Genomic DNA, 25,306 nt, shown 5'->3' with positions numbered 1-25,306 from the left:
AAAGTCGCAGGGAGTGGAGGGAAGCAGAGGAAACTGGCCTGATTTAAAATGTGACAGACACACATTGCAATCTGTGGTAAATCTAGAAGAAACCTTGGGAAATTTAGCTGCAATCTCTGGATAAATAGCTGTAATTGACCTTGGGAGTTGAAAATGTGCCATATGTTTCTGGTTCCTGTGTTTGAAACTGGGTCCCTCAGGACATTTCAGCTGAGTACTCACACGAAGGCAAGCGTGAGCAGGAGGAGAGGAAGATACGGGGGGGAAAAAGACACACAAAAAGAGTGAGCGAGAAAGAGGACAGAAGGATGCCGGCAACAGAGAGATAGATGTTTGAAGACGGAAGACGGATGGATAGATAGGTGAGGCACGGTCTGAGGTAGAGGAGGCTGCAACAGAAGAATGAAAGAGTGACGGAGGCGTAGAGAGATAGTAGAGAGAGGGAAAGAGAGAGGGAGAGCAGAGGTACATTTGGCTGGCCAGTCAGTGTGATATATTGACAGGTGAAGCCTTTGTCCTTGCAAACCTGTGTTCCTCCCAGCAGGAGAACTGAATGCTAAACCTGGAGGTTGTCAGCACAGGAAACACAAAGCAAGGCAATGCTTTTTCACTGCACAATTACATTTGATTTGACCTGCCAGGGCTGCGGAGAAAACCAGCCTCCTTCAAATGGAGTAGTTATGACCTCTCGGACAGCCATTAGCAGCAAACACAGCATTATTCAAGCTGCACTTAAAGCGCTAGGTTCGGAAAAATCTTGTCAAGGGAAATATCTGTCTTCTCGTACGAACGTGGCGATGCAGAGCTGGGCAAAAAAAAAAAAAGAAGTTGCATGCAATTTGAGCACTTGAAAAAAACATGAGCCTTAGCTGATCTTGCACATGATGTCTGCACTCTGGAGGAAAGGAAAAAAGAAGAAAAGTCAGCTGTAACTGCGAGAGAGTTTTAAACAGGTAGCATAGCATTTCGTATGCTGATTCTAACAACTGTAACCTCTGCAAATGTGATAAAAGCAGGTTTCATTTCCTCGCAGAATAAAATATGTACATGATAGCTTGCGATCAGGAGGATTTGGATGGCTCGCAAGCGTGCTCCACCTAAGCAAAGTGTTTGACGATCCATACAGGACAAATTCTTTCGGAATGACTATCCCTTGCATATGCCGCGCATATGTGTGTGTGACGCGCCGTATACGCTGCGAGGAAAGAGGAAAGGCTCACGTGCTCGGATGTATGCAAAACTCTCAAGCGGACATACACATTCATTACACGCACGCACGGCACACACACTTAATGTGCCCTCATCACATTTAAGCTAATTTCCTTTTCATCACGGAGAGAGGAAAATGAGTGTTTGCCCCATCCCTGCTGGGGGACAAAGTCAAGAGCCCCGGTCGGTTTGGGCTAGATTAACAGGTAACATTTGGCTCCCACTCTCTTATCACAGCATGAAAATCAAACCGCGTGTTTTTCCTCCGTCGCTCTCTCTTTCTCCCCTCCCTAATGTTCCCTTCACTTAGAGATGAAATCGCTTGCTGCACAAACCCATTTGGAGAGAGGAGAGAAGGTGAGTGGGATAATCAGGCTGGCCACTGGGCCGTGTTTCCTAAATGCTCTCCAAAACATTACTGTGCACAGGCATAAAATTAGCACCGGGACCTTAAAATGTTGACATTTAGCATGACTTTTTGGAGAGTGACACCCTCATATTTTCTTGTAGGATATCATTAAATTTCAACTGCCCTATGGCTGTGCCTTTCCATTAATAACCAATTCAGTGTGTCACTTCTCCCTCTCTCGCTTTCTCTCCCCCCTCTCTCTCTCTCCCGCTCGCTCGTGCCACCTTTTTAAAGTAATGAGTCCATTGCTTTGCTTTAATAAATTGAATCGTATTCTCAAGGCCATATGAAGATAGAGCCACAGATGGACAGGCTGCATGGAGGAAATAACCATAAATCCTTTACTGTCACAGAGGCGGTCCGAGGTGACAAAAGAAGACGATCGCAACCCTCGATTGGGATCGCGCCGAGATTACAAAAGACACAGTCAAAGGTTGATTCTGTCTGTTAAAACTGTGTTCTCCTAGCAGGGACAAATATACCCAATGATGCTCTTGTCGCTGACGCCGGCTTGTGGTCAAACATAAGAAACAACCACGAGGATCGGAAATCTGACAGGTGCTTGTCCCCAAATATTTTGCAGGGTACGCTGTGCATAATGGCACAGATTACACTGTTATGGTGCAGTTAAGAGAGATTTTGTCCTTTGTTTAACTGTTAGCTTGGAGAAGGAAGGGGAGGGGAAAAACAGGGAGAGAGAGAAATGGAAACAGCGAGAGCAAGAGGCAAGGGAGCAGGATCCGTGTTGACTTCCATTCAGGAGGAAGATATCTTGTCTTTTTATGCGGCCCATGTCATATTTATTGCATAAAGGTCAGAGTGTTCATTTGTTCAAAGTCAGCGTTTTCCCTCTCTCCTCTCCTCCATGTAATAAATGCAGGGGCTATGTCATTATCGGACCTCTGAGGATTACAGGCTTGGCTGACTGTGATGACTGCATAAAAGCATACAGGACTTTTGTTTCTGCCAGCGCACAGCTTCAAATGAGCTCTTAAAGAGTAGCAGTAAGCAGAGGCAAAATGGCATTTTGTAGAGAGAGACGATCGCAGTTGGGATGGACGAAAGGGGAAAGGAGCAAGTTGGTTAAGGCTAGAGATTGAGGGGCTAAAATCCTCGCTCTCGGTTTTAAGTCAGGCCAGTGGTGGCGGAGCAAAATAAACTTGTGGCTCAGAAAGGGAAATGACGAGGGGGGGGGCTGACTTGAGACTTGAATAGATTTCTGTAATTCACCTATCGACTCTGAGCCCAAACTGTCAAGAAGATAATGCTTGGAGAAGGACATCACTGCGAGGAGCTTTGAAGGTGTTTAAACTGTCTTTGCATATTGACCTCTATTGTCCGGGCCCATTTATTAACAGAAGAATCCCAGAGATTAAACTGGCCTCAGCTATCGATTGGCTATTTTGCCCGAATCATTCACATTTCAGAGGGGGGATCATTTGTACTGTACACCCCGCTAAGCTGCCTGACCCACTAATCATCAAGCCATTTATTTCTCTCACTCTTTGTTTAGTTCTCCTTTGTTTGGCATTTATTAATTCATTAGAGCAACTTCTCATGCAGCTTAACTTAGACGGTGACTGGGGAGTCCTGTTTCCAGCCGATAGCAACTTACATTCCAGCAAAATATGCCACCGAATATGCGCCCGACATCACAATACAGATGCCAATTACATATTGATAATTAAGCATTCAAACAAACAAACAGAGAGGAAATCCCCCATAATCACCAGGTTTTAATAGAACAAGTATTAGCTTGGTGTGGTTGGCCAGATAGCCTGCTGCTAGATCAGAGCTTTGCTGGGTTTGGGAGGAAGGGGTGGGGTAGGGTGGGGAAGCGGAGGAGGGGTGGTGGGAGGGGGGAGACACATTGGTGTCATTGCCTGGCATTGCAATCCTACAGGGAGAGGCTCTGCCGTTCTGCCGCTACTGCTGAATGACTGTCGACGACAGCTGGCACTAATCCAGACTGGATACACTGAGCTGCTTTTCTTTTCTTTTTCTTTTTTTTTCCTTCTCTTTTTAAATGAAGATGAAAGAACAAAAGAGAAAATGGGAAAATGTAAACTTTTAAAGAGGGCCTAGCTTAGGAGCACTTGCTCCGCGGCTGCCTGGTGAGGAAGCGGCAAAAAACTGATGCAAATCCATTAGCGGTCCTGTTTTCACAGTAATAAAAATACTTAAGGGGTTTTAATAGGAGCGACGTGTTAAACGTGTGGAAATCTGTTTTGATAACATTATTCATAACAGTGGCTTTGCGCTGTGTGAATTAATAACACTTCATTTACAGACGGAAGAAAGCTGGCATGGTATTTCCAGTTAAAGAGATTAATTTTTAAAGACCTAATTGACAGGCTGGGGTTAGGCAGGATAAGCAACAGACTATAAGGCTGCAGCTGCAAAGTCAAGGTGACTGGAATACTCAGAGAAAGGCTTTCAAAAAGCAGAATAGAGAGGGAGGGAGTGAAGAGAATTAGTCCTCGAGCACTTTTCCCTCCGCCCCCCATTCTTCCTCTCTTTATTAGGAATGATTTACTTTCTCAGTGAAAGGATATAAAAGCTCAAGTATAGCGGCGTAATTATCGCCGAGTGAAAATTTAAAGGTTTGACTCACAATGTCCTCAAGTCAGCGAGCAGACTGCCAGACGATAAGAGTGACTGTGTTGAACACTCGGCATCCAATCGGTTGTGCTTTATGGGCTTTGCCAAGGAAGAGCACACAAACAGCACTCAGCTCTGCAAGTCTGTAAACATGATGGACTGTGGCAAACTACTAGGGCTGGTGTTTACCTTGGCAGAGCCTGGCCTTGGCATGTTGGTAGCATCGCTTAATTACTGTTTACATGTAAATATTAAATTATACAAACAACCCCACAGAATGTCTCCGAAAGCGCAGAAACACACATTCAGGGTCAACCTTATCTGTCTGCAACAGTTGCCACCGCTACGATAGGTATTGTTTTGAATCGCAAATTTTCTGCATTGTACATAATCTTCATAATTGTTTAGTGCTGTTGTCCAAGGGCATTCAGGTAAATATGTTCCCATAATCTGCATAATAGCAGATGCTCAGATATGTAAAACGCACCTTGTGTTCTCAGAACGAAAAAAAAAAGAAGGGGTTATTGTTCAACAACAACAGTTTCATCAGGATAAAAGAGCGTGAGCATTAACGTCTCCAGTCAAGACAGATAGATGATTGCTTTGATTACGGGGCCCTGCTTTCCTGACGGTCCTGAGCAGCATATATAGTAAAGCACTGGTGCCTACTGTGCATCTCTGGTATGGCTGAGTAAAGCACTTGTTCATTTGCAGTGAAGGGTAACATGAAACAGGCCTGAGCCTCCTGATGGACAGGGAGATTTCACCTTCGCCAGTGAATGATAATGCATTATTAAATTTGCCTCTCTGCTCACTAGATACACTTAGCTGACCACAGCATATTTATCTCCCCATCCGAGGCTCACGTCTTGGCAGGAGAAAGCATTCTGTCACTTTTGAGGCATTTCAAAGATTAAAAAGAACCTCTCTCTTTCAACGTTCCTAAAAGCATCCCCCCCCCCCACCCACCCACCCCTTTTTTCAGTGAAATGTGATTAGCAGGAGATGGTGTCACGCAATGGAACATTCATGAGAGGGGAGAACAAATATCCAAATGAACTCCCATGTCCTCGAGGAATAGCCCCTCTCTGCACCATCAGCAATCTCTCTCTCACACGGGCTGAGGAAATTTGATTGATCCTCTATTGAATTATTTTTTTGCACTCTTTCATTTCAACAGGACGCACTGACAAGTTGTTTGATCATAAAGCATTATTGTCTGCCAAGTCACATTTCAGGGCTGTGATGGCTAATGATCTTGCCTCCTGACTTAGGGAAAGTCAGGTAGTCAGCATGTGTTTGAAGCTCGCGATTCCAAGGACATCAGGAGGTACTGAGCAAAACACTATACATTAAAAGTCAGGGAGATGAGAGACAAGGAGCTCGAACTTTTAATGATACTGTACGGCGATACCATAGATGTCAGTGGAATATTTCCGAAAAGAGCACAAAACTGACGCCGAAACTTTTGCCTGACCCAGAGTCCCCCGCCTGCCTTTTTATCATTGCAAATGCTTATGCAAAGAAGGAGTCGAACAAAGACTACAAAGGCTAGAAATCACTCTTTTGTCTTTTTTCATCTTTTTTTTTTCTAAACTATGTTCCCCTTTCTCTCTCTCGCTCTCTCTCGCTCTCTCTACACGAACCCATGAGCGTCCACAGGTCCTTGGCCAAAGCAGCTGTATGGAAACAGACTGTGGTGCTCGTACCTGCTCAGTTTCATCTTTGAGAGTGCAAGCTGGGGCTGCGGACAGTGCGCCTAAGCACACCGAACAGACACCGAGGCAGCGTCCTGACAAACAAAAGGCGAGACAAATCAACTTTGTCCATTGCGGTCACACGAGTGCACGGTGCATCACCGACTGCTCGGCTGATAGCAGGTATAGGAGAGGATGCACCACCTAGGTGACATAATGCACCACAGGCTTCCATTTATGCTTGAGAGGAGATTAGGAGCGCATCTCCTGTTGTGTCAACAAGTATACATAACGTTCACCAGCGAAGTGCCAATATCATATTACTAATGATTCAGCCGCTTTTAAAATATGGTTTACAGAATCGGCTTACATACTGTACTTGCCTCTGCACGTCTTGTCAGGCATTTTAGCTCGTTGCAAAAGAGATGTGGCATGTTTACCTGCACTTGGGGGTGGGGTGGGGGTTAGAGCTGTTGATGGGAAATTGCTTAAACTGCCACATGTTCTTTTCTTCTCTCTTTTTTTTTTAAACAGAAAACTCTTCAACATACATACTGTACATATGGCTTGTGTTTCAAACACCTTTTCCCCAAGGAAATAAAATGATAGCCAGTGTTTGATGTCCAAAGTAAGTTTACAGCCAAAAGGCTTCTGTACCTTTCAAATTTCCCCTTGTTTGTCAGCTACCTGCTGTTTCACGAGACAGAGGCTTGTCGGAAGCTATCGCCGCAGACTTTCTGTTTGAAGCAAATCAATTAGTCACATGTGAGATAACACTTAGCTTTCTACTAGCCTTTTCATTTTTTTCTCCCCCAACGTATCGACTAATCTCTTTTTTTTTTTCTCTTCTTTGGCAAAATTTGGACAAAAAATAATCAAGTTCAAACAACAGCAAAAAAGCCCTACCATCTGGTTGCGCTGCACTTGGTGACACAACTTTGGGAAGTGTCTGTTTTATACGACAACAAACAGCCTTTGTCCTTCATCACCAGAGATGACATGAAAAAGATGAGGCACGTTCATAGGATGTGAGTGCTGAGGCATTATAGGGGCTGTCTCTGAGGCGTCTGACTGTTTAAATAGTCTCCATATGAGCCGGGGCACTGCATCCGTCCTCTGCAGCCAACCTGCTCCCCTTCTTAGAGTGCAATGCAAGAGATTAATTTAATGCTCTGCCAGGATCATAAAGATCAAACAAGTGGAGAGATATCATTAAACCATTGGAATGTTATCTCATTTATCTAAACAAACTGATGCGATGAACAGCCTAATTAAAAAGCTCGCCATAAACAAAGCTTCGGATGGGGAGGCCTCTCCCCTCTTTAACAATGGAACACATTTATTTTATTAATCCAATGCATCGTGTATCATATCATTACAGTTCAATATATCTATCATTAATTTTATTCCCTTCACTTAAAGCTTTTATTGGAATTACTTTGGTTATTAGTTGGTTCTAATGTATTGGTTACCTCTGTATTTGGCTGCTACAATCTCTCTTATCTCGCTGCATAAACCTGTGCATGTTATTCAAATTGCCTCATTTATTATGATAGCTTCCTCATGTAAATTGTGCTGACTGCTCGCCCTTGCACAGTCCTCATTAGACTAATGAAAACCTTCAAACGAAAAAACTAAACAACCTGCCAAATAAAGGTCTGGGGTTATTATGAAAATTACAACTGTGGGAGCCGGGAGAAGCTCTCTTCATTAATTCATGCTCAGCAAATTGGTAACTAATTTAGTTGCACTCCTCTGCATTAATGGGTTATTTTATAAAAATGTTTTCCACAGCCCGAGACCTCTGGTGCACACACTGAAGAGCTCAGAATCCTAATCAAGTCCAGTGACATATTAGGAATTGACAATCTCAAAGATAATACAGCGTGTGTTTGCGAGTAGATGTGCGCGGGTCAACTAGTTAGAACTGGCGCGGATTGCTCGGTCATTTGCTTTCTCCTCTAATATTGTGAAGAAATTAGAGTCATTTGTGTTGATTATCTGAGTGTGGAGGAGGCACTTCAGCTGAGAAAGAAGATTTCTGCTGCTGAGGAAACATTCAGCTGATTTATGTGCGCGGATCCTCAGTTAAACCCTCGTTCTTTGTTTGCGTTACCCCGTTAGTGCAAATCTCTCCTTGTTTCACATACGAACACGCACACACACACACACGCATATCCTCGCACACGTGCAGTTAGACGGTCTGTGACCCATAAATTCAGCTCATGATCCTGCTAATTATTACTATTCACTGCTTCACACCCTGTGAGTGAAGGTCTAACACTGATCTTCACGTCAGCCTAGCCAACAGGGAACATACAGCCGAATGATTTCCATAGTGGTTTTATTATCATTATCAACCTCACCCCACCCTGCATCACCCAGCACAGCTCCGCTAAAACCAACAGAGAATACTGAAATCTATTATTTGCTTCATTTTGTATTTAATCTGCCATGCTTAGTAGATTTCTATCTGCTTCTTTTCTCTTTTTCCTCTTCTTCGTAATTCTCTCAACAACATCGTAATAAATTTATAAAAGCAATTATTAGCGTAAAGGCTAATCGGCTAATTCTGCATTTTATTTTGGTAGGAAAGATTAAAAACAATTTGTATGTGTGGCAACAAATACCATATCTAAAAATAAATAATTAAGTAAAATAACTGAGATGCAAAATCTGTGTGGAAATCAGACCAAGCTGACATTTAGTTGCACTATTAAATGTTTTTGTAGTTAATTAAGAGAACTCCAGGGGTGTTATTAAATCGCAGCATGTGCAATACAGGGGGCTGATATGATGTTGCAAATGTAAAACGTCCAAAGCCAGGTAAAGGCACTTTCAAAGAGATCCAACAAGCAAAACACACGTGTGCAGTTAACCTATTTCTATGTGCCTGTGCAACAATGCGCACTAAACAGAGACACGAAGCCATAGAAGCAGCAGCACAGTCTGACATCATGACAAATTAAGGGCGGGAACAATCTTTAAATTAGAGGTTTAACATTTCTCAATTTTATTGCCAATATTCAAGGACTCAAATGGACTTTTAGGGCCCTTTTTCATAAAGTTCTAGAAATATAACATTGTTTTTTTGATAATGACATGCAGACTTTTCCCTTGTGGATTGTAAGTTTCTTTCAAAATCTGCGCAACGATGACAGTTGTAATGCTGGCAAATGTTGCTGCTGGTACAAAAAGTAAATCTGAGTTTATGAAACTTTTTGCTGCTCTTGACAAATTACACAAACTAGTGTATGACCTATTTAAAACAGGCCTATGCAGCAGAGTGAGCAGAGTGACTTCAGTCATTCATGTCAGGGGGAAAAGGGTTGGTCAGCAAAATACTGTACACACCTGATCTGCAACAGTTCCGCAAGTCTGGTCTCAAACTGCTATGCAGATATATGATATAGCTTGAAAGACTTAACTTTACTTTTCACAGTTGTGTATGCATGTCACAGCATTAAATTACTGCTAAGATGAGCAATGCAAGTACTGATTTTATAAAAGGACAGCTCTAATGATGCATTCACTCAATGCAAAATACCCAACATTAGCCTGATTGTGCAACAAGAGCTTGATTTTTATTAATGGCTTTATTATGCATACTTTACCTACGCTGATATAATGCACATCCCAAGCACTCCAAAAACAACCCAACATCGGGTGGAATTAAGCTTTCATACAGTCTGAGTTTTGAGCTGCAGTGAGAGAATGAGCTCAGCCCGCAGCTCACTAAAGATGCCATAGCTAGAAGGAGGCCTTCTGGATAGGTTTCCTATTGAAACGTCAGTGCAAATCCTCAACTGCTTGTTTAAGGGGGGAGTAGGTTGCGGTCACTGCGGTTGCCACATTTTGAGAGATTGCTGTGGAGTAAAGTTTGTCAGCCCTCAGGGGTTCCCTAATGGCCTTGGGCCCAATGCCCATTGCCTGTCTTGCCTGTTCTCCAGCTGCCTGTCTGACTGCTGTAAAACTCTAACAGAAAATAACTTTTACTCAAAATGTGAGGACCGCTCATCCCAGCGACTTAAAAGTCCACACGGCGCGGCCTCGACCCCCCACAATTACACACCTGCCAAGTGTGAAGAGAATCTGACGAACGGTTGATGAAAAATGCAAAGAACCAAAAGCCGCACAAAAACACACATACAGAGATTTCTTCATTTATTAGTGAGACTAGCGAATGGTGTGTTTAGTAAGAGTGTTAATGAAGCCCATCCACGGAGAATCTCTTCACTTTTTGTTGACACTGTTACATAGAAATTAGTTGCATTTTAGTAAATAGGAATAGATGGAGCTAAGCTTAGAAGACCCTAGCATTACATTATAATTAAGGATTGCATATGTATGTGTGTGTAGTTTGCTAGTTCTACTAATGTATCCTGATATCAGACTTGAAGATTTACAGGTCCACACTAACTTGATGGCACCAATCTTTAAATATTATCAGTAAACGTTGCTTAATTTTGCTGGCTGTTTATGCAAATTTCTTCAGAATTATCACTGCAATTCCTTCGGTCCCCAGTAATGCACCTGCACTGTGTGAAGTAAATTAAATAAATGGTTGTCAAAAAGTTTGAAAAACACACTGAAATACCCGAGATTGTGGCCATTCAAACTGTAACTGTTCAGCTTTCTCGAGAATTTAAATTACATAATCGAGGAACTGAAGTAATTTGTCATGGTTTCCAACACCAAAACAAACCAAACAGAAAAAAATATGTAAAAAACAAACAAACAACAACAACAACAAAAGACTCATTTCAACTATATTACTTTTACTGTAATTTGTGGCCACACTATAGTTTCGCTCCTGTCGTCAGATCTGTTTCCTCAGATATGGGCATGTTTCACTAGCTCTAGGTTCCTTCCCCTACATCCAAAACATTCTGTCAGGCTAGAAGAAACACTGATAACGAAAAACTAGATAGCCAAGATATCCCTCATCTAAACAACACTTGCTCGGATGCCTGGACTGAAGCCCTTCAAGTCTAAAGTACATTAGAAAAACAGTTGTTCAGACACATATAGAGCATGTAGCTGTAGACTCCCACTCTCCCAAAAAATCTTTCTAACAAGAAATCTTAGAATGAGAGGCAAAGCCTTCAGCTCTCAGGCCCCTCTCCTGTTGAACCAGCTCACAGTTGCAGCCAGATGACAATCAACCATCTCTTAGTTATGGTGCTATAGTCTCAAGCTCCTGGTGGACTGTTTTCTGCACTCACCTCTTTTCACTCCTCCCCTGTTTATACACCACTACTGCACTACTGTACGACTATAGTGTGTGTTTGGTCTTGTCTCCCACGGTCATGGCAGATGGCTTCCCCTCCCTGATCCTAATTCTGCTGGAGCTCTCTTCCTGTTAAAAGGGAGGTTTTCCTTCCCACTGTTGCTAAGTGCCTCTCATAGGGGGATTGTCTGATTGTTGGGGTTGTCCTTTTAATCGTGTACAATATAAAGTGCCTTGAAGCAACTGTTGTTATGAATCGGCATTATATACATAGAACTGAACAGAACTGGGCTGAGACTTGACTCACCTTTATCAGCGTGCATCCTCTTTGCTTCATGGCTCATGTCATGGGCCAGGTCTCCCTCTTTAGGTCCCGGTGCGATGTTGGGTGACAGGCCAAGCAAGGCTTGGTTCATGGAGAGACCATTGTGGTGTGTGGCTGCATAAAAAAATGAGAAAATAAACATTATTAGCTAGACAGGAGCTTAAATCTTCCATCTGTACAATCTGTAAAGCCCTTTAGAGATTTTTTTTCTTTATTTTTTCTTTATTTGTGTTAATAAATGTGCTGTGAAGCAATATAATACGTACGTATCCTGTCTGAGGAGCTTTCTGTGTGGGCTGGGGAGCTGGACACACTGCTGCTGCGGTGGGACGATGGGTGACTGCCTGGCCTCCTGTTGTCTTCTAAGGAAGGAGCAGGGGAGGGACTGTCCGGCACACGTTCCTGCAACCCCAACAGCCACAAAACCACACATGCAAAATAAATATCCAGCGCAGGCTCGAGTGTTACGCCACGAGAAGGAGGGAACTGTGTTTACAGCAGCTAGCTGTTATTAAGACATTGCTTGCTTTCTCTTTTAAAAATTTACCTTTATAACAGAGGTGACCATTCTGGAGGGCAGACTTTGGCCCTGTGCTGCGGCGGCCATATTTGCAATGGTGCTGAGGTGGTTCATCTGGCTCATCGCCATAGTGACAGAGGCTGGGGGCAGGCTGACTGGGATCAGAGGGTGTGGCATCATCATGAAGGGGAGTTCCAGGCCTGAGACACACGAAGAGGTCGTTGGTTACTCAATGATGCATATTATGAGTGAGCTACCCACAGGGGAAACTTGGCTGAAAACTCAGAACCTGCTGGTGTTAATTCAGCAATCAGTAATTCCCACCACTGAGATCCCCTTTAAAATTGGTGTCCAATAACACTAAAGCTTTACAGAGCCAACCGCCAGGAAAAGAAAGGAATAATTCAGATTAATCACGTCTCGGGTATCTTTCCATGTTAACATAATACACATAAATGTTTTACAGCACGTGTTAATAATAGATACTACTGCAATAATAATAAAGAAAATGGGGACGATAACTATACACACAGTCATTCAAAGACCAAAGTTTACGCTGCAATAAATATGCATCAATTATTCTATGATGAATAAAAAGGGGCACATTATGGAAATTCTCTCAATATTTACATATAAAAAAATATCTCGGTAAAAACAAGGGCAATCTTGAAAGCCATTACCCAAATGACTAGTTAAACGTGCTAATGACAAACAAGTAGCGCTAGGCTACAGTACGGCAATGACTTTAGGCTAATTATAGCCGCCGACAGTGCAGACCAACAGACAAAGAGAAGAAGAGAATGAGACTAAAAAAAGAGTAGGTTGCATTCAGCTCACCCAATAATGTGATTTTCAGGGTTTTTTTTCTCTTATACGAACACACAAATTATTCCATTACAACATCAGAGATATCTTACAAATGTTCTAAATTATTCAATTGCTGTCTGGCAGTAGACGCCTAATTGGGGAAATTGAAGACATTAGCAGCGAGAAAACGTAAAGAAAGTCTAATAAAGATACTGCGGGTGGGGTGCGGTGGAGAGGGGGTAGTAGCTAGTCAAATAGTGGCCCTGAACTGCGCTTCTGAATGGCTTAATGAAAACAAGCCAACTTTCAAAGGACATGAGCACAGACAGAGGGTCAAAGCTAGGTGTCTGTATCCCCCTCCCCTCCCCAGCCGTGGCACCCCCCTCCTTCCCCCCGCCCGCGCTCTACAGGGACTTTGAACTGGCAGGATCAAAAGTGACTGGGAACAGTTTGGTCTCATTCCTCCGCCACTCAGATGCTTTTCCTCAAATGCTTTAAAGAAAACCTCATAGACACTATTGGATCTGATTGAGCCTCTCTGTTGATTTTTTTTAACTCCTTTTTTTCTGTCTTTCTTGGCAGCCCAGTTCAAGGTAAAAAAAAGACAAAAAAGAAAGCTGTGTAGAGAAAAAGGAGGGGAAGAAAAAAAGATAGCGCACTACAGAAAGCTATCCACAAAACAACTCCACTCTTCTTTTTCTGACAAAACATCAGTAGCCAAAGGGCAAGGAGATCTGCATGGCGAAGCCTCTAAAGAGAAGGACACTGGTTGAAAATGAAAGGACATGAGAAGTACTCCTCTCTGTCATTCCCCTCCTTCCAAAAGAAGCATTGATTTCCATAAGAAAGATGGCATGCAGTTTCTCAGTGGCAAGTATTCCCAAACAATATAAAGCAGGGGAGATTAAAGAAAGGCGGAAGCCAAGCAGCACCTTGTATCAGCGCCTCTGCTGAAGCTCAGACTGAATCAATTACCACTCAGCAGGCTAAGCTCAATTAAAAAACACCACAGAGGGCCTGATTGCGGGGGTACTTACTGTAGGACAACATGGAGAGGTCTAGGCTACCTATCAGCCTTTCAAGGCCACTCAAGGGCCAGAGTGAAGAGACTTATTCTGCCTTTGAGGTGTCTCTATTACGCCCATTCAATCAAACGCAGCTACACACACATAAAGGTAGATTTTCACCATATCAATAAAGTATGAAAAAGAGGTGAAAAGTCACTTAAAACAACGCAGGTCTGCTCTTTGTTAGTAACATACCGCCACTTATCTCCCTGTCATATCTTTCTCTTGATGGTATGTGAATTTCATTGATGTGTCTCCACCTGACTGACAGGCTGGCGCGGAAACACAGGACCTCTGTTCGCTCTAAGGGGGTATTAGTCTCGCTTTCAGTGCCCGTCCAGCCCCTTTCTTGTCACCCCATCCTAAAGCGATGTTTCTCCCATAAAGACCCATTCAGGCCACTGTAGGGGAATGTGCCACGGGCCAACAAGGGTGCACCAAATCCTTTTATTTATGGCTGAAAGGAGCCAGGTGAGGAGGATATGCATTTATTCAAGGAATCTGGCATTTTCACAAGACAGTTAGAGTGTTTTCATCGCATTCATATGCAATTTCTTCTCATTTTCTTGATTTTTATTCTCATTTAAATGAAAGGACTATGAATAATTGCTACATTTTTTTTACGTAGGTGATACTAAACAGAGATTTTTGCTTCTTTTTTTGTCCTTTTCAAAAACCAGAATGAAAAGACTCATTAATCGCTGTGATATTATGAAGATATTCCAGTGGGCAAACTGTTAGAAACATATTTGTCAGTTTTCTGTTTATCTCTGATATAGAAGTTCAGACCTGATGAGAGGTGAATTCCCACAAGCCCCCCTCCCAACCACCACCTCTCTCTTTCCTGAAGGGCAGACAATGCATTTGGAGTAATTTACCTGAAGTAAGCCTGAGGGACCTGCAAAGGTGAACTCCTATTTACCATCATTAAAACTACAAATCACTTAATACCAATATAAACAGCTCAGCTATTATGTCGTGCAGTGCTTGGGAGTTCACGCATGGATAAGCAAAGATCTGAATCGCGGAGGATGAATTGAATGAATTAAAACAGCCCTTGGTAGCGACATGATTAAAAAGCTGTTACATCAGAATCAAACCTCACGGCTAATGGCAGGTTTGTTACTTATAAAAAAAAAGATTTGAAAAAAAGGGGAAAAAATAGATTGATTGACTGTTGAACGGTTTAAAAAATGATTAAAACGCCAGCAGTGATTTATTTTGGTGATTCGTGCCGCAGTTAATCCTCATCGACACAGAACTTCAGCCTTTTTGGCCATCTAACCCAACGGAGGAAAATAAGAGGAGAGGAACTAAGCCATTGTCATTGAAAATGGGATGAGAAAGCAGCCGGGCCCCTTACCCTTAACTCTGTTGTGGACAGATTTCCCCTGACAAAAATTAAACTAGCTCCTACTTGGCACTTTATTATCTCTTCAACTGAATGATTTATTGTTTGTGGAGCGAAAGAACCAAAGAGAGGGGGAAGATTACATTTCCAGCCAAAGCTCAGGCCTGATCTCGTTTTTTACTCCCTCTGTCCAGGAAAAAAGCTCCCGACAAACAATAATGTCAGCTGTAATTGATCGGAGGTCGCTGGCTGGGCCTGCAGTAAAAGCGCACTATTTAAGCGACAATCGGCCCCGCGCTCTTCAGACGCTGGCTAATGAAGCTGTCTGTCTGGGCTATTTACCTTCTCTTAAATGGAAGGGGAGAGATGTACTGTAAGAGACAGGGCTGGAGAGGATCTGCCTCTCACTCCCGTGAAATAGGACCTGCACATGCCTCAGGAATGTATAATTGGTTGGCGCAGCCAAAGCTGGGGATCCGGTGCTAATTAAATGACTTGTTTAAAGCCTATCTGTCTTTGTTTGGGAGGCTCTGGGCTTCAGAACAATGCATTGTAAATGCTGTTGTCAAACAAACATTCCTGGTTATCCTTTGATTTGAATTGAACAAGACAAAGGGCTGATTTGCTCACTGCTAAGCCTTTGGTTTTCATGGTGTTGAGATATTTTTTCCTCCCCTCTTCTGATCTGTCAAACTGAACAGGACCATTCCAGTCAAAGCAGCTAAATGGACTGACTCAGTGCACAATCCATACGCAGCCCGCCGCCGCAAAAACAATCTCCGTTTTCCCTCTTAATTGCGCTTGTAAAAATGCCCCCATGTTGTGTATGCATTTCTCCGACAAAGGTAAAGACGGTGGCGCGCACAAGGAGAGTCTTTGTTGTGGTCGTATCAAGGATTTGCACACCGGTCCCAAAAGGAAATGAATGGCTCATGAAAAAGTGTCTGTCACGCGGCGAGACATTTAGAGGTCTCCATAGCACTAATCAGCTAGTCGTCTTTACTATAACTGTTAATCTCCTTTTTTAAAAAAGGGAGGGAAAAGGAAGTCGAGGTGGACGAGGGGGGTGTGTATGCGTCAGATCAAACATAAGACACGGCCTCCATAAATAAGTCGTCTAGAACTGTGGTGCCACTTTAGACTACACAAGTGCATGCTTCCATGTGCTTGCTGGTCCCACATTCATATACACACAGGCAAACAAGAAAACACACACACACACAGATGGCAGGTTCAGTCAAGGCTGGTGAGTCCTGTTTCTCATTAAAATGGGGGGAGAGGGGAAGGTTTCGAGCTTTGATGTAGCCACCCACAGCCCTTCAGTGTCATTGAATGAAACTTTGAAGCTTTTTGTGTTTACGCAGTTAATGCTGATAATAAAGCAAACATCTTGTCTTTGTTAAATACCTGCTGTCCACTCACGTATGCCTACACACACGCACGCACACTGCAAACGGGGACATAAAACGAATACATCTTGCAGCAACAAAGAGAGGTAAACATGAAAAGACACGGCCGCACGCTCAGACAATGATGCAGTATGGATAATTGTGTAAAGGTACGCGCCGGCGCAAAGCCAGCCAAACATATAAACACATGCGGGAAAAAAAAACATGCTTTACATTCCAAGAGCTGTAACGATTGGATGAATAACAAGCTATTAACGCATCAGCAGACAAAATATGCTCGACGTGCCAAGGCGAAGACGCGCAACTCAGGTGGGCATAGATTTCTTGATGAACTCCATCACGAAATGTAACCCAAAAAAAAAAAAGAAAACATGATAAGAAAACATTTCTGCTTTCATGAGGTAACATAATTGCTTTCCAAACCCAAACCGCTGGAGTGTAACATGTGGTAGAAATTATCAAGGAGACAGACAGAGGTGTTTGTCCATTAAGCGCATAAAAATCTAAGGCAGGCAACTTTTATAGGATAATTTAAATCCTCGGCTCTAATAGTGCGCATTCCTTATGAAAATTGGAAGATCAATCATCTCCGTGACAGATCTGTTGTGGAAGAAGTTCTCGCTATCTTTTAGGTGGTGGCGGCGGGGGGTGCTGAACGCGTTTCGCCGATGCCCCACCTGCGCTAGTCCCCCCCCCCCATTTTAGCTGTCTATTTGTCTCTTTGCTGAAAATGTTAACGAACAGGGCAATAATCAAGCCATATGCTTGCATGTGGCAAATCTCATTACAGTAAATGACCTTTACCAACCAATGCCAACATCCTTGTGCTTGATAACACAGAGCGTGCGGGGCGGGCGACACAATGGTGGGTTTTAGTTAACGCAGTCATGCGCGGGAGTATGTGTGTGTGCGAGTGTGTGCGCGGTTGGCCAAGACAGCCAGGCCTTCAGGACACATTAGGACACGGGAGGCATTCTCTAATTTGGGTCGGAACCAGGCTCACTTCGCATTTGCCACACGTCACTCCGAGGATCGCCGCGGAATCGGCGCAGGGGCTCCGACGCTGGATCACTCACAATAAGCGGTGGCACGGAAAGTGCTGCGAGCAGAAGAGGAGAGGCGAAGGAGAGGAGAGGAGAGATATTACTAGCAGCTGTTACTACTGCGGCTGCAATATATTCAAGCCCAATCAATAAAGCTCCTACAGACAGTGACACCCAAGCAGACAGAGGAATCATTTTCATCTGATACTTAGCAAAGGCTCCCCCTTTTAAAAAGATTGCTTTCAGTCAATGACAACCAGTTGTCATTTGACTAAGGCTCCTGAAATGAAATATATTGACGAGTGTTATCAATCACGACCCACTCTGCCATCATATCAATTTAGCCGGGATGGGGGTTGAGGGGTGGAGGGGTGGATGGTGGTGGTGGTAGGGAGGGATCGGTTTGCATGTGGTCATCGGATCATCTGTTTTAATTACAAAATTAGCATCACTACCTCCTGCGCTCTCACTTCCTCCATGACAAGCACCTCTCGAGAGAGAAAATCAGTAACGCTGCAACCTTTGTCAGCGCGAGGTGAATTTTCCTGGAAATGCAGTTCAGTTTGGACTTCAACTGAGGCAGAGGACAACATGTTAAAATATACAGAGATATATATTTGTTTGATTATTTTGCTAGAGATTCTAAATATCATTTATCAAGAAACGCCTTCCTTTGTTTGTTCACCCTGTGAAGGACGTGCTGATTGTGAAATTCCTTTACGTTGTTTGAACTTGCTCACGCTCTCCGTCTTTATCTTGGTCCCAGAGGAGAGGCTTTGTGATGGTGAAGATGTCTGGGCTCAGGAAGGCTGATAGCTCTATTTGGATGAGGGTTCCCATATCATAATTGAGAGAAGAAGAAGAAGGGGGGGGGAAAGCGCTTTTGCGGAACACGACCAACTTTCTTTTCTGTCACGAAACGCTTTTTGAATCCTTCCCGGGCAACGCTACATTTTTACAGTGCAATCACAGTTAAAAGAGAACGCCATTTCGCTGTTGTCATCACCGCGCTGCCATTACTGTTATTGTGTACACACAGTAATATCATTACTCTATGCTAATGTGTCCTCTTAGACATAATCACGGGGAAATGAGAGCGCATGATATCCAGGCTCTAACGCTGCGCCATCTTAACTGTGCGTGTGAAAACGGCTCCGCGTCCGACGCAATCACACACCACGTATATTTCACATCGCTCCGACCTGCGAAAGCTCATCATCACCGAAAGGTTGAATGTCATTTATTACACGTATCACATTTACAGCAAGTGACATTGTCTTTTCAAATTGTGTTGATCTCTTCACTTTCAAAGGTCAGCCCCTTCCCTGGCTAAATTCAACCTGACAGAGAATAGTGAGGAGGGGACAGCCGAACACATGCATCACCCCGGCATCAAAGCGCTCCAAATTAATCTATCCAATTAATGAGGAATGAGGCCTAATGTTGATGAGGGATGACAACTCGACTGGTCAGTTGTTTTTTTATAGCTCTGCTCCTGCTATTGTGAGCTAACCGCAAGAGACAATCAAACAAATATTTCCATGACGCTTTGTCGAGCGCCGCCGCCTCTTCCTCTCCGTAGCGCCGCAACTCCGCTGCCACTCAAAGATGATAGAACTTGATATGGATCATTACGGAAATAATGTTTAATCAATTCCCCCTGTTATTGTAATCTATTTCTGCCGTTGTCTGCGTTTGTGTGTTTTGTAGCTACATCGGTGCGCCTCACAATTTCCCAATCATGCATATTCAAGTGTTACGCTGATGCTTAACAGCCGACGCAACCGGAATTAGAACGAGGACATTAGACTTCATTAAAAAGAGAAATGATTATCAGGTTTATCTTTTGAAATGTCTATTAAAATGTGTGTGTCGTTCTTCACTTATCTGTCACCTGGCTCCCATGAGCCTGGCAGCCTAATAGAGAGATGGTGAGAGCCAAAGCCCAAGAGAGCGACGGAGACCCATCAAGCTCTTCACTCAGACTGGAAGGCTGTCTGTCTGCTCTGCCACTCTCTGTCTCGCTCACTTACCACCACTAGCCCCCGTTTGCCCAACGCTGGCAGCTCAAAGAAATCCTGTTTTGTCCGGAGAAGGACCCTTGATATGAGAAGATTGGGAGAAAACCCAAATAAAATCCTGAATTGCATAAATTAGTCAAGACAATAACCTGCCGCTGTAAAAAGAGGTGTTATGATATGTTCGCGAAATGAGTTCCATTCAGCCTATGGCTACAATCTCTCCAAAGAGCTTTGGCTGACAAAGGCTCCCACAAGAGAGCTAGAGAGGAAGATGGATGAAGTTGCCCCTAGACACTCATATCAGGTCAGTATGTGCTTTATCCCCTAATGGTTAAGGTTAGGATTGAGTAGGGGGTGATACTAGATCTGAGCCTGAGGGCCACTGTTCTAGAGGAGAGGTGCAGGAAGTTGCCACCATCCTCCATCATGGCCCACATTCAGCTGCGCTGGGCCACCAGCACTAGTGCAGCTAGCAGGTTGGAGCGTGTAGTTAGCTAGTTGGATGTGTCCTTCCACCCAGAGAGCTTTATTATTAGAAAGGACATAAACAGACTAATTAAATCGCAGCAGTGGAGCTGGGCTGACAGCTGGCACAGAGAATGTGACCAAACAGATCCCTATCAAAGTGCAAGAGCAGTGTCTCTCTATATGGGTCCTGCTTTTGTGTGCGTGGCTTTGTCTGTGTGTGCTGACACGCATGCCTGTATGTCCAGTAAGTATACGCCGGGGTGCACGTCACCTCTACCCATTTTAGCCCCGTGTTCGGCTCACACTCGACGACTATCATTTCTCCACTCACACGCGCTGTCATCTTAATGTCTTATTTAGCGGCTTATCGCAAAGCGCACTGACTCTCTTATATGCTCCAAAATTGCACAAATGCTATCCAACAGAGCAGTGAACACTCCAGTAATTAGTGCATGGTCTCAAGCCTGACTCCACTCAGCTCTGCAACATGGCCAAGCACGGACCCCATATAGAGAGGAGTCTAGTTATGCATTGATCTCAGAAAATTAAGGCTAACTGCCCCAGATTGCGGCGTCTTGATGTACCTTCTGGATGAGCAATGTACTATACTTTGTGTTGTTTGTGGCGTAAACAAGGTGATTTTTTTTTTCTCACTCGCCGCGCTTTAAAATAAATACATGCTAAATAATTAATGACCCCGCCCACCCTAAAAGCGCTGTTATCCGTGCGTGCAAAAGGTAAAACCACTGATGATGAGAAAATATGGCCTTAACAAGTCAATAATGGCGAGTGCAACAAGAACAGCCTAATCAATGTGGCTGCAACGTTTGCAAACAAGGACTTGAATTATAACGCCAATAATTGATCCCTTCCATTTTTTTCTCCCCACCCCCTTTCCCCTTCATGTGATGTCATTGTTTATTGATTGCTTCTCTCCCGTGAGGGATGATGGGAAGTTTCGGAGTTTGTTTTTTGCTGCGACTTTTGCCCCTCCCACCCCCCGACCACATCCAAATACACCACCCACCAACCCACCCTTCCTCCATTTGAAATTTGCAAGCTGTAGCACCAGCTTAACCAAAAAGGATTAAGTCCCATACCCAACTGAGAACACAGATAATGCTCAGTAATTGGTAAAAAATGAAGATGAATGGGACAGCTAGATAAGGACCAATTAGCTGCTGGGAGTGTACAGCTGTGGTCTCCTCACAGAGCGCTCTCAGGGGCCAAGGCCCCCTCTTCCTCTCTCTCTCTCTCACACACACACACATACGCACGCAGGCACACGCGCGCGCACGCATGCATGCAAACATGCATGCGTGAGGGTAGGGCTTGCAGAAATTAGCCTGATGACCCTGGAAAGAGAGAATGATGCTTCCTCATCATCTCACCCAGAACCTCTTTCCCTCAACTCCTCACTCAGCCAGGCAAGACTCCAGGTACCTGTCACCACCCGTCCAAACTTCAGACTAGCATGAGGCTTTCCACTCCCCCACCCGCCCCTGTTGGGCGCAGGCAGCCTGGACCGAAGCCACAGATGTTGAGACAAAGGGTTTTCAGGTTTTCATGCATCGCTCCAGAATGCCGCGACTCCTTTTAAAGCTTCGCTGCGATGTTACAGTGCGGACTTGGGAGAGATTTCTTTAAAATTGTAGATTATGTTAGCAGTGACAGTTGTGTCTTCTCCTTCTACCGCCGCGCTGTTGTTTAGCCGGCATGTCGTGGCATCATCTGGCTGATGACAGTGGAATTCCCATATCTAATTACAAACAGGATTTCAGCTCCATTAGAGTTGTGTGGTGAGGAGTCAGATGAGTGGCAGGGCAGCACCCAGTGGCCAAAGAGAGACGGAGGGTGAAAGACAGAGAAGTAAGTGAGATAGAGAAAAGAGGACAAAGGGTGAAACCCCTGCCTTATCGTCTCAACCTGTTTTTTTGTTGGTTTATTTTGAAGTTCCGAGAAACACTTTTTTTCCCTTTCTGTAGCCGTAAAAAAAAAAAGAAACCCAATCCCTTCTCTTGGAATTGGCAGGTGTTTGTTAGTGGGCAGCTGACAATATTTTTTCTCCCAGTAATGAAGGTTGTGGCTGGGGTCAATGCACTGGGAGGGAATGGCGGGCTGTTTATCCCCCTCAAGGCCAAGCGCCACACGTGTTTTGCTTGGTCTGTGATCTGTAATTGTGGCATTTCCTGAGAGGCGCAGGAACAATCCACATTGTGCTTTGAGAGCTCTCCCTCTGCCCAACTAAAGAGTGCGAGGGAAAATCAAAGAAAGACCCCACACACGCACACACACACACACACACACACACACACACACCATCCTGCCTCTCTTTACATTTTGATGTCATTCCATCTCCGTATCTTTTTTACCCTTCTCTCCTGCCTCCTCTTCTTCATACATATCTATTTCCTTCTCTCCACACTCACTCAGGATGTTTGGTTATTTTGGCAGAGAGTTGAACTGGCAGTTTTTTTTCCTTATAATTAATAACATTGATGCAAACAGGAAGGTCTAATTGTGATGAATATTTAATGTGAGGGAGAAACATTAGCCTGTTCAATTTACATCAACACAAAGACAGCGGCGGGCAATCCAACTCTACAAACAGTACAGAGTGTCCTTCACTGGCTGGCTCTGCTGTGCTTTGCTTTAAGCGCTTCACAATACAAGAACTGCTTCAGACAAACACTGAGATGAGGCACCTGTATTCTGTATTTTAGCCCGAGGAGGCTTTTTTTCTTTTTCTTTTCCCCTCCACGGGTTGATGTAGTGGCTCTTTTCTGATTAAATGGATCTATGTCCTTAGTGGTATTATCAGAAGGATGCTCATTATCATATCAATTCCTATCGTGGCTGGTAACATAATTTGTGTAAGTAAACACATCCGTTTGTGTGGGTCTTAGTTTAAGCCGGTTGATTATAAAACGCCAGTCCATTTCCTCAGAGCAGCTGTGGTCTGAGTCTGTTTAAAAACAGCATGAAGTCATTCCCCAGTCAGCACTCTGAACAACAGTCAGTCCAGTCCCAACAAAAGCCACAGCCAAATGCGTTTCCCCTTCTGCTACATCAGTCAACTGATTTATACGTCTCGATTGCTATTGGATAATAGGCTCAAGAGCTGGATATATTAGGGATTCGCACTTCAAAAAAAAAAAAAAAAAAAAAAGCTCATAAATCAAACCAGAGCGAGCCACTTTTTGGAATCTGAAGTAAAATCTGTAATCAGGCTTCCTTGTTAAGTCTCGCAACTGTGGAATCCCAAAATGCCTTCATTAAAAATAAAACATGTGAAGCAAAGTCTGGGGCTAGATGAAGAAGACAACATGCTGCTAGCTTGTGTTTCATGGCTCTGCAGTGCAGAGCGGGCCATATATCTCCAGCGTATTATCAGGATGACTCCTGCTGGCCACCCTGTCACAGGAGAGTGCTTGATATAAACAAGAGATTGCTGCGACACCCAGTAATCAATATTAGGATGGTTTCAGTACCAAACATCATTTGTCTCTGCGACCATTCCTTTGACCAAACGAAGCATTAATTCAAATCATAAATCTGAGCTGATTTAAATCCGAGGAGAGTGAGGGAGAGAGAGGGGCCCCTGTCTGACTGCCTGCCCCTAATGATTTATTTTCTACATTTCTGCGAGCGAGAGATTTGTCCATACTCACTGACAGGTCACCTTCAAACGCCAGTGGCAGACTGTTCATCACCATGCAGACGAGCATCTCATCGCTGCGAGTAAATATTAAAGGAAAAGAATCCAATTGATTGTGGATGGGGCCGAGAGGCGTCACTGCCATATATTTCACTCAGAGAGCTAATGCTGTGGCCCATGCACCCACACCTAGAACTGCTCCCCCTTGCCAGAATTATGATTCTACCGGGAGCCTGTGTGGCTGGCTGTGGGCTCAAGGTTACAATTTAAATTGTAAAAAGATAAAACAGTTTCTTATTAGCTCCATTGCCACAGCCTTGCTGTTAGTACTCACATTTATCTTTATTTCCGTGACCTCGCAGGCTCGTATTCTCTCTCTCCTTTTTTTTTTTTTTTTTTACACACTCCATTCTCTCGGAGTGATGACCTCACACTTTATGCATTTCGCATTGTTAAATCTGCTTAGAAACACATCCTGTTTTCATCTCGCACGCCACAAGCTCCATGGTGTCAAGTATTATTGTCGAAATGTGTTCAGGAGTCAAGCCATTTATTACAGTAAGTGAATCAAAACCTCAATTTAGCGAGCAAAGCTACGGGGATTACACTTGGTTTATAATTCGGAACGGGCTCATGAATCCGCGCTAACATACATTATCATTCTCTTTAATACACTAAGTGCTCGTGTGTGATATTGCAAAAAATCCTTCTGCATTTTAGGGCTAATAATTAATTGAAATGGCACATAGTGAAAAACCAGAGCTCTCACAGCAATTCAATTAGACCTTGTTAAAAGCTGATAGCTTTGGGAAACTGTGTTCACAGTTTCACTTAGCTATTAGGAGTTGTTTTTTTCTTCTTTCAACATAAAACACTTTCGGAAAAACATGACTTACATTACTAAAGCGGGTATTCCCAGTGCATACAAAATAACTAAAATCAATAGTTTATTGCTTTATAAACTTTAAGAAGGCAGCAGCACAGTGGAAAGAGCATCTCATGAAAGAACACCGTGCGAGTCTTTGGTTTAAGGCAAGCGTGTCTGTGTGTGCCTCTGTGTGTGTGTAACCTTTTTATTACTTTTGACAAAGCTCCATTGACACAAGGAACAGCGTGTCTGCTTTAATGACGAGGTGTAGAAACGACCTTCTTCTTTGACATATTTCAGTCTAAACCTGTTTTGAAATTATTGTTATTTTGGACTTTTTAGCCTCGGCTGGAAAGAAAGGAGGCAGGATACATGTAAAGAGAGAATGAAGGGTTTGATTGCCAGCATTGTTTTTTTTGCCTGCTGGGGTACCTTTGGAACAATGCATGGAACTGCATAAGCCTTCACTCCTGCAAATCAAAGCAAATTTGCTCCAACTTACTGACAACCCTGACAAAAATGTAACTTGTTTAATAACCAGTCTGCATTTTTTCCCCCTAATATGTGTTGATTCTCGTTTTATACGGCTGAGGATTGAGATGTGTATAATACCCTGCCTCTCT

At 43.6% G+C, this 25,306-nt stretch overlaps 1 protein-coding gene across 3 annotated transcripts in view; it reads right to left on the bottom strand.

The window, feature by feature from the left end:
* Positions 1–25,306, bottom strand: part of dachd (dachshund d) — a 91,843-nt gene that overhangs the window by 12,997 nt on the left and 53,540 nt on the right. For 2 of the 3 annotated variants that reach the window (XM_005475443.3, XM_005475444.3), the window contains exons 4-6: positions 12,019–12,191; positions 11,738–11,882; positions 11,454–11,585 (exon numbers count right to left, since the gene is read on the bottom strand). In XM_005475443.3, coding sequence (XP_005475500.1) covers positions 11,454–11,585; positions 11,738–11,882; positions 12,019–12,191 — 450 coding nt within the window. The remainder of the gene's footprint in view (positions 1–11,453; positions 11,586–11,737; positions 11,883–12,018; positions 12,192–25,306) is intronic. The other variant, XM_025903660.1, reaches the window with a different exon arrangement.

This window comes from Oreochromis niloticus, linkage group LG16 (genome assembly GCF_001858045.2).
Source record: "Oreochromis niloticus isolate F11D_XX linkage group LG16, O_niloticus_UMD_NMBU, whole genome shotgun sequence".
Lineage (NCBI taxonomy): Eukaryota > Metazoa > Chordata > Actinopteri > Cichliformes > Cichlidae > Oreochromis > Oreochromis niloticus.
This window is presented reverse-complemented; position numbering and strand designations above follow the sequence as displayed.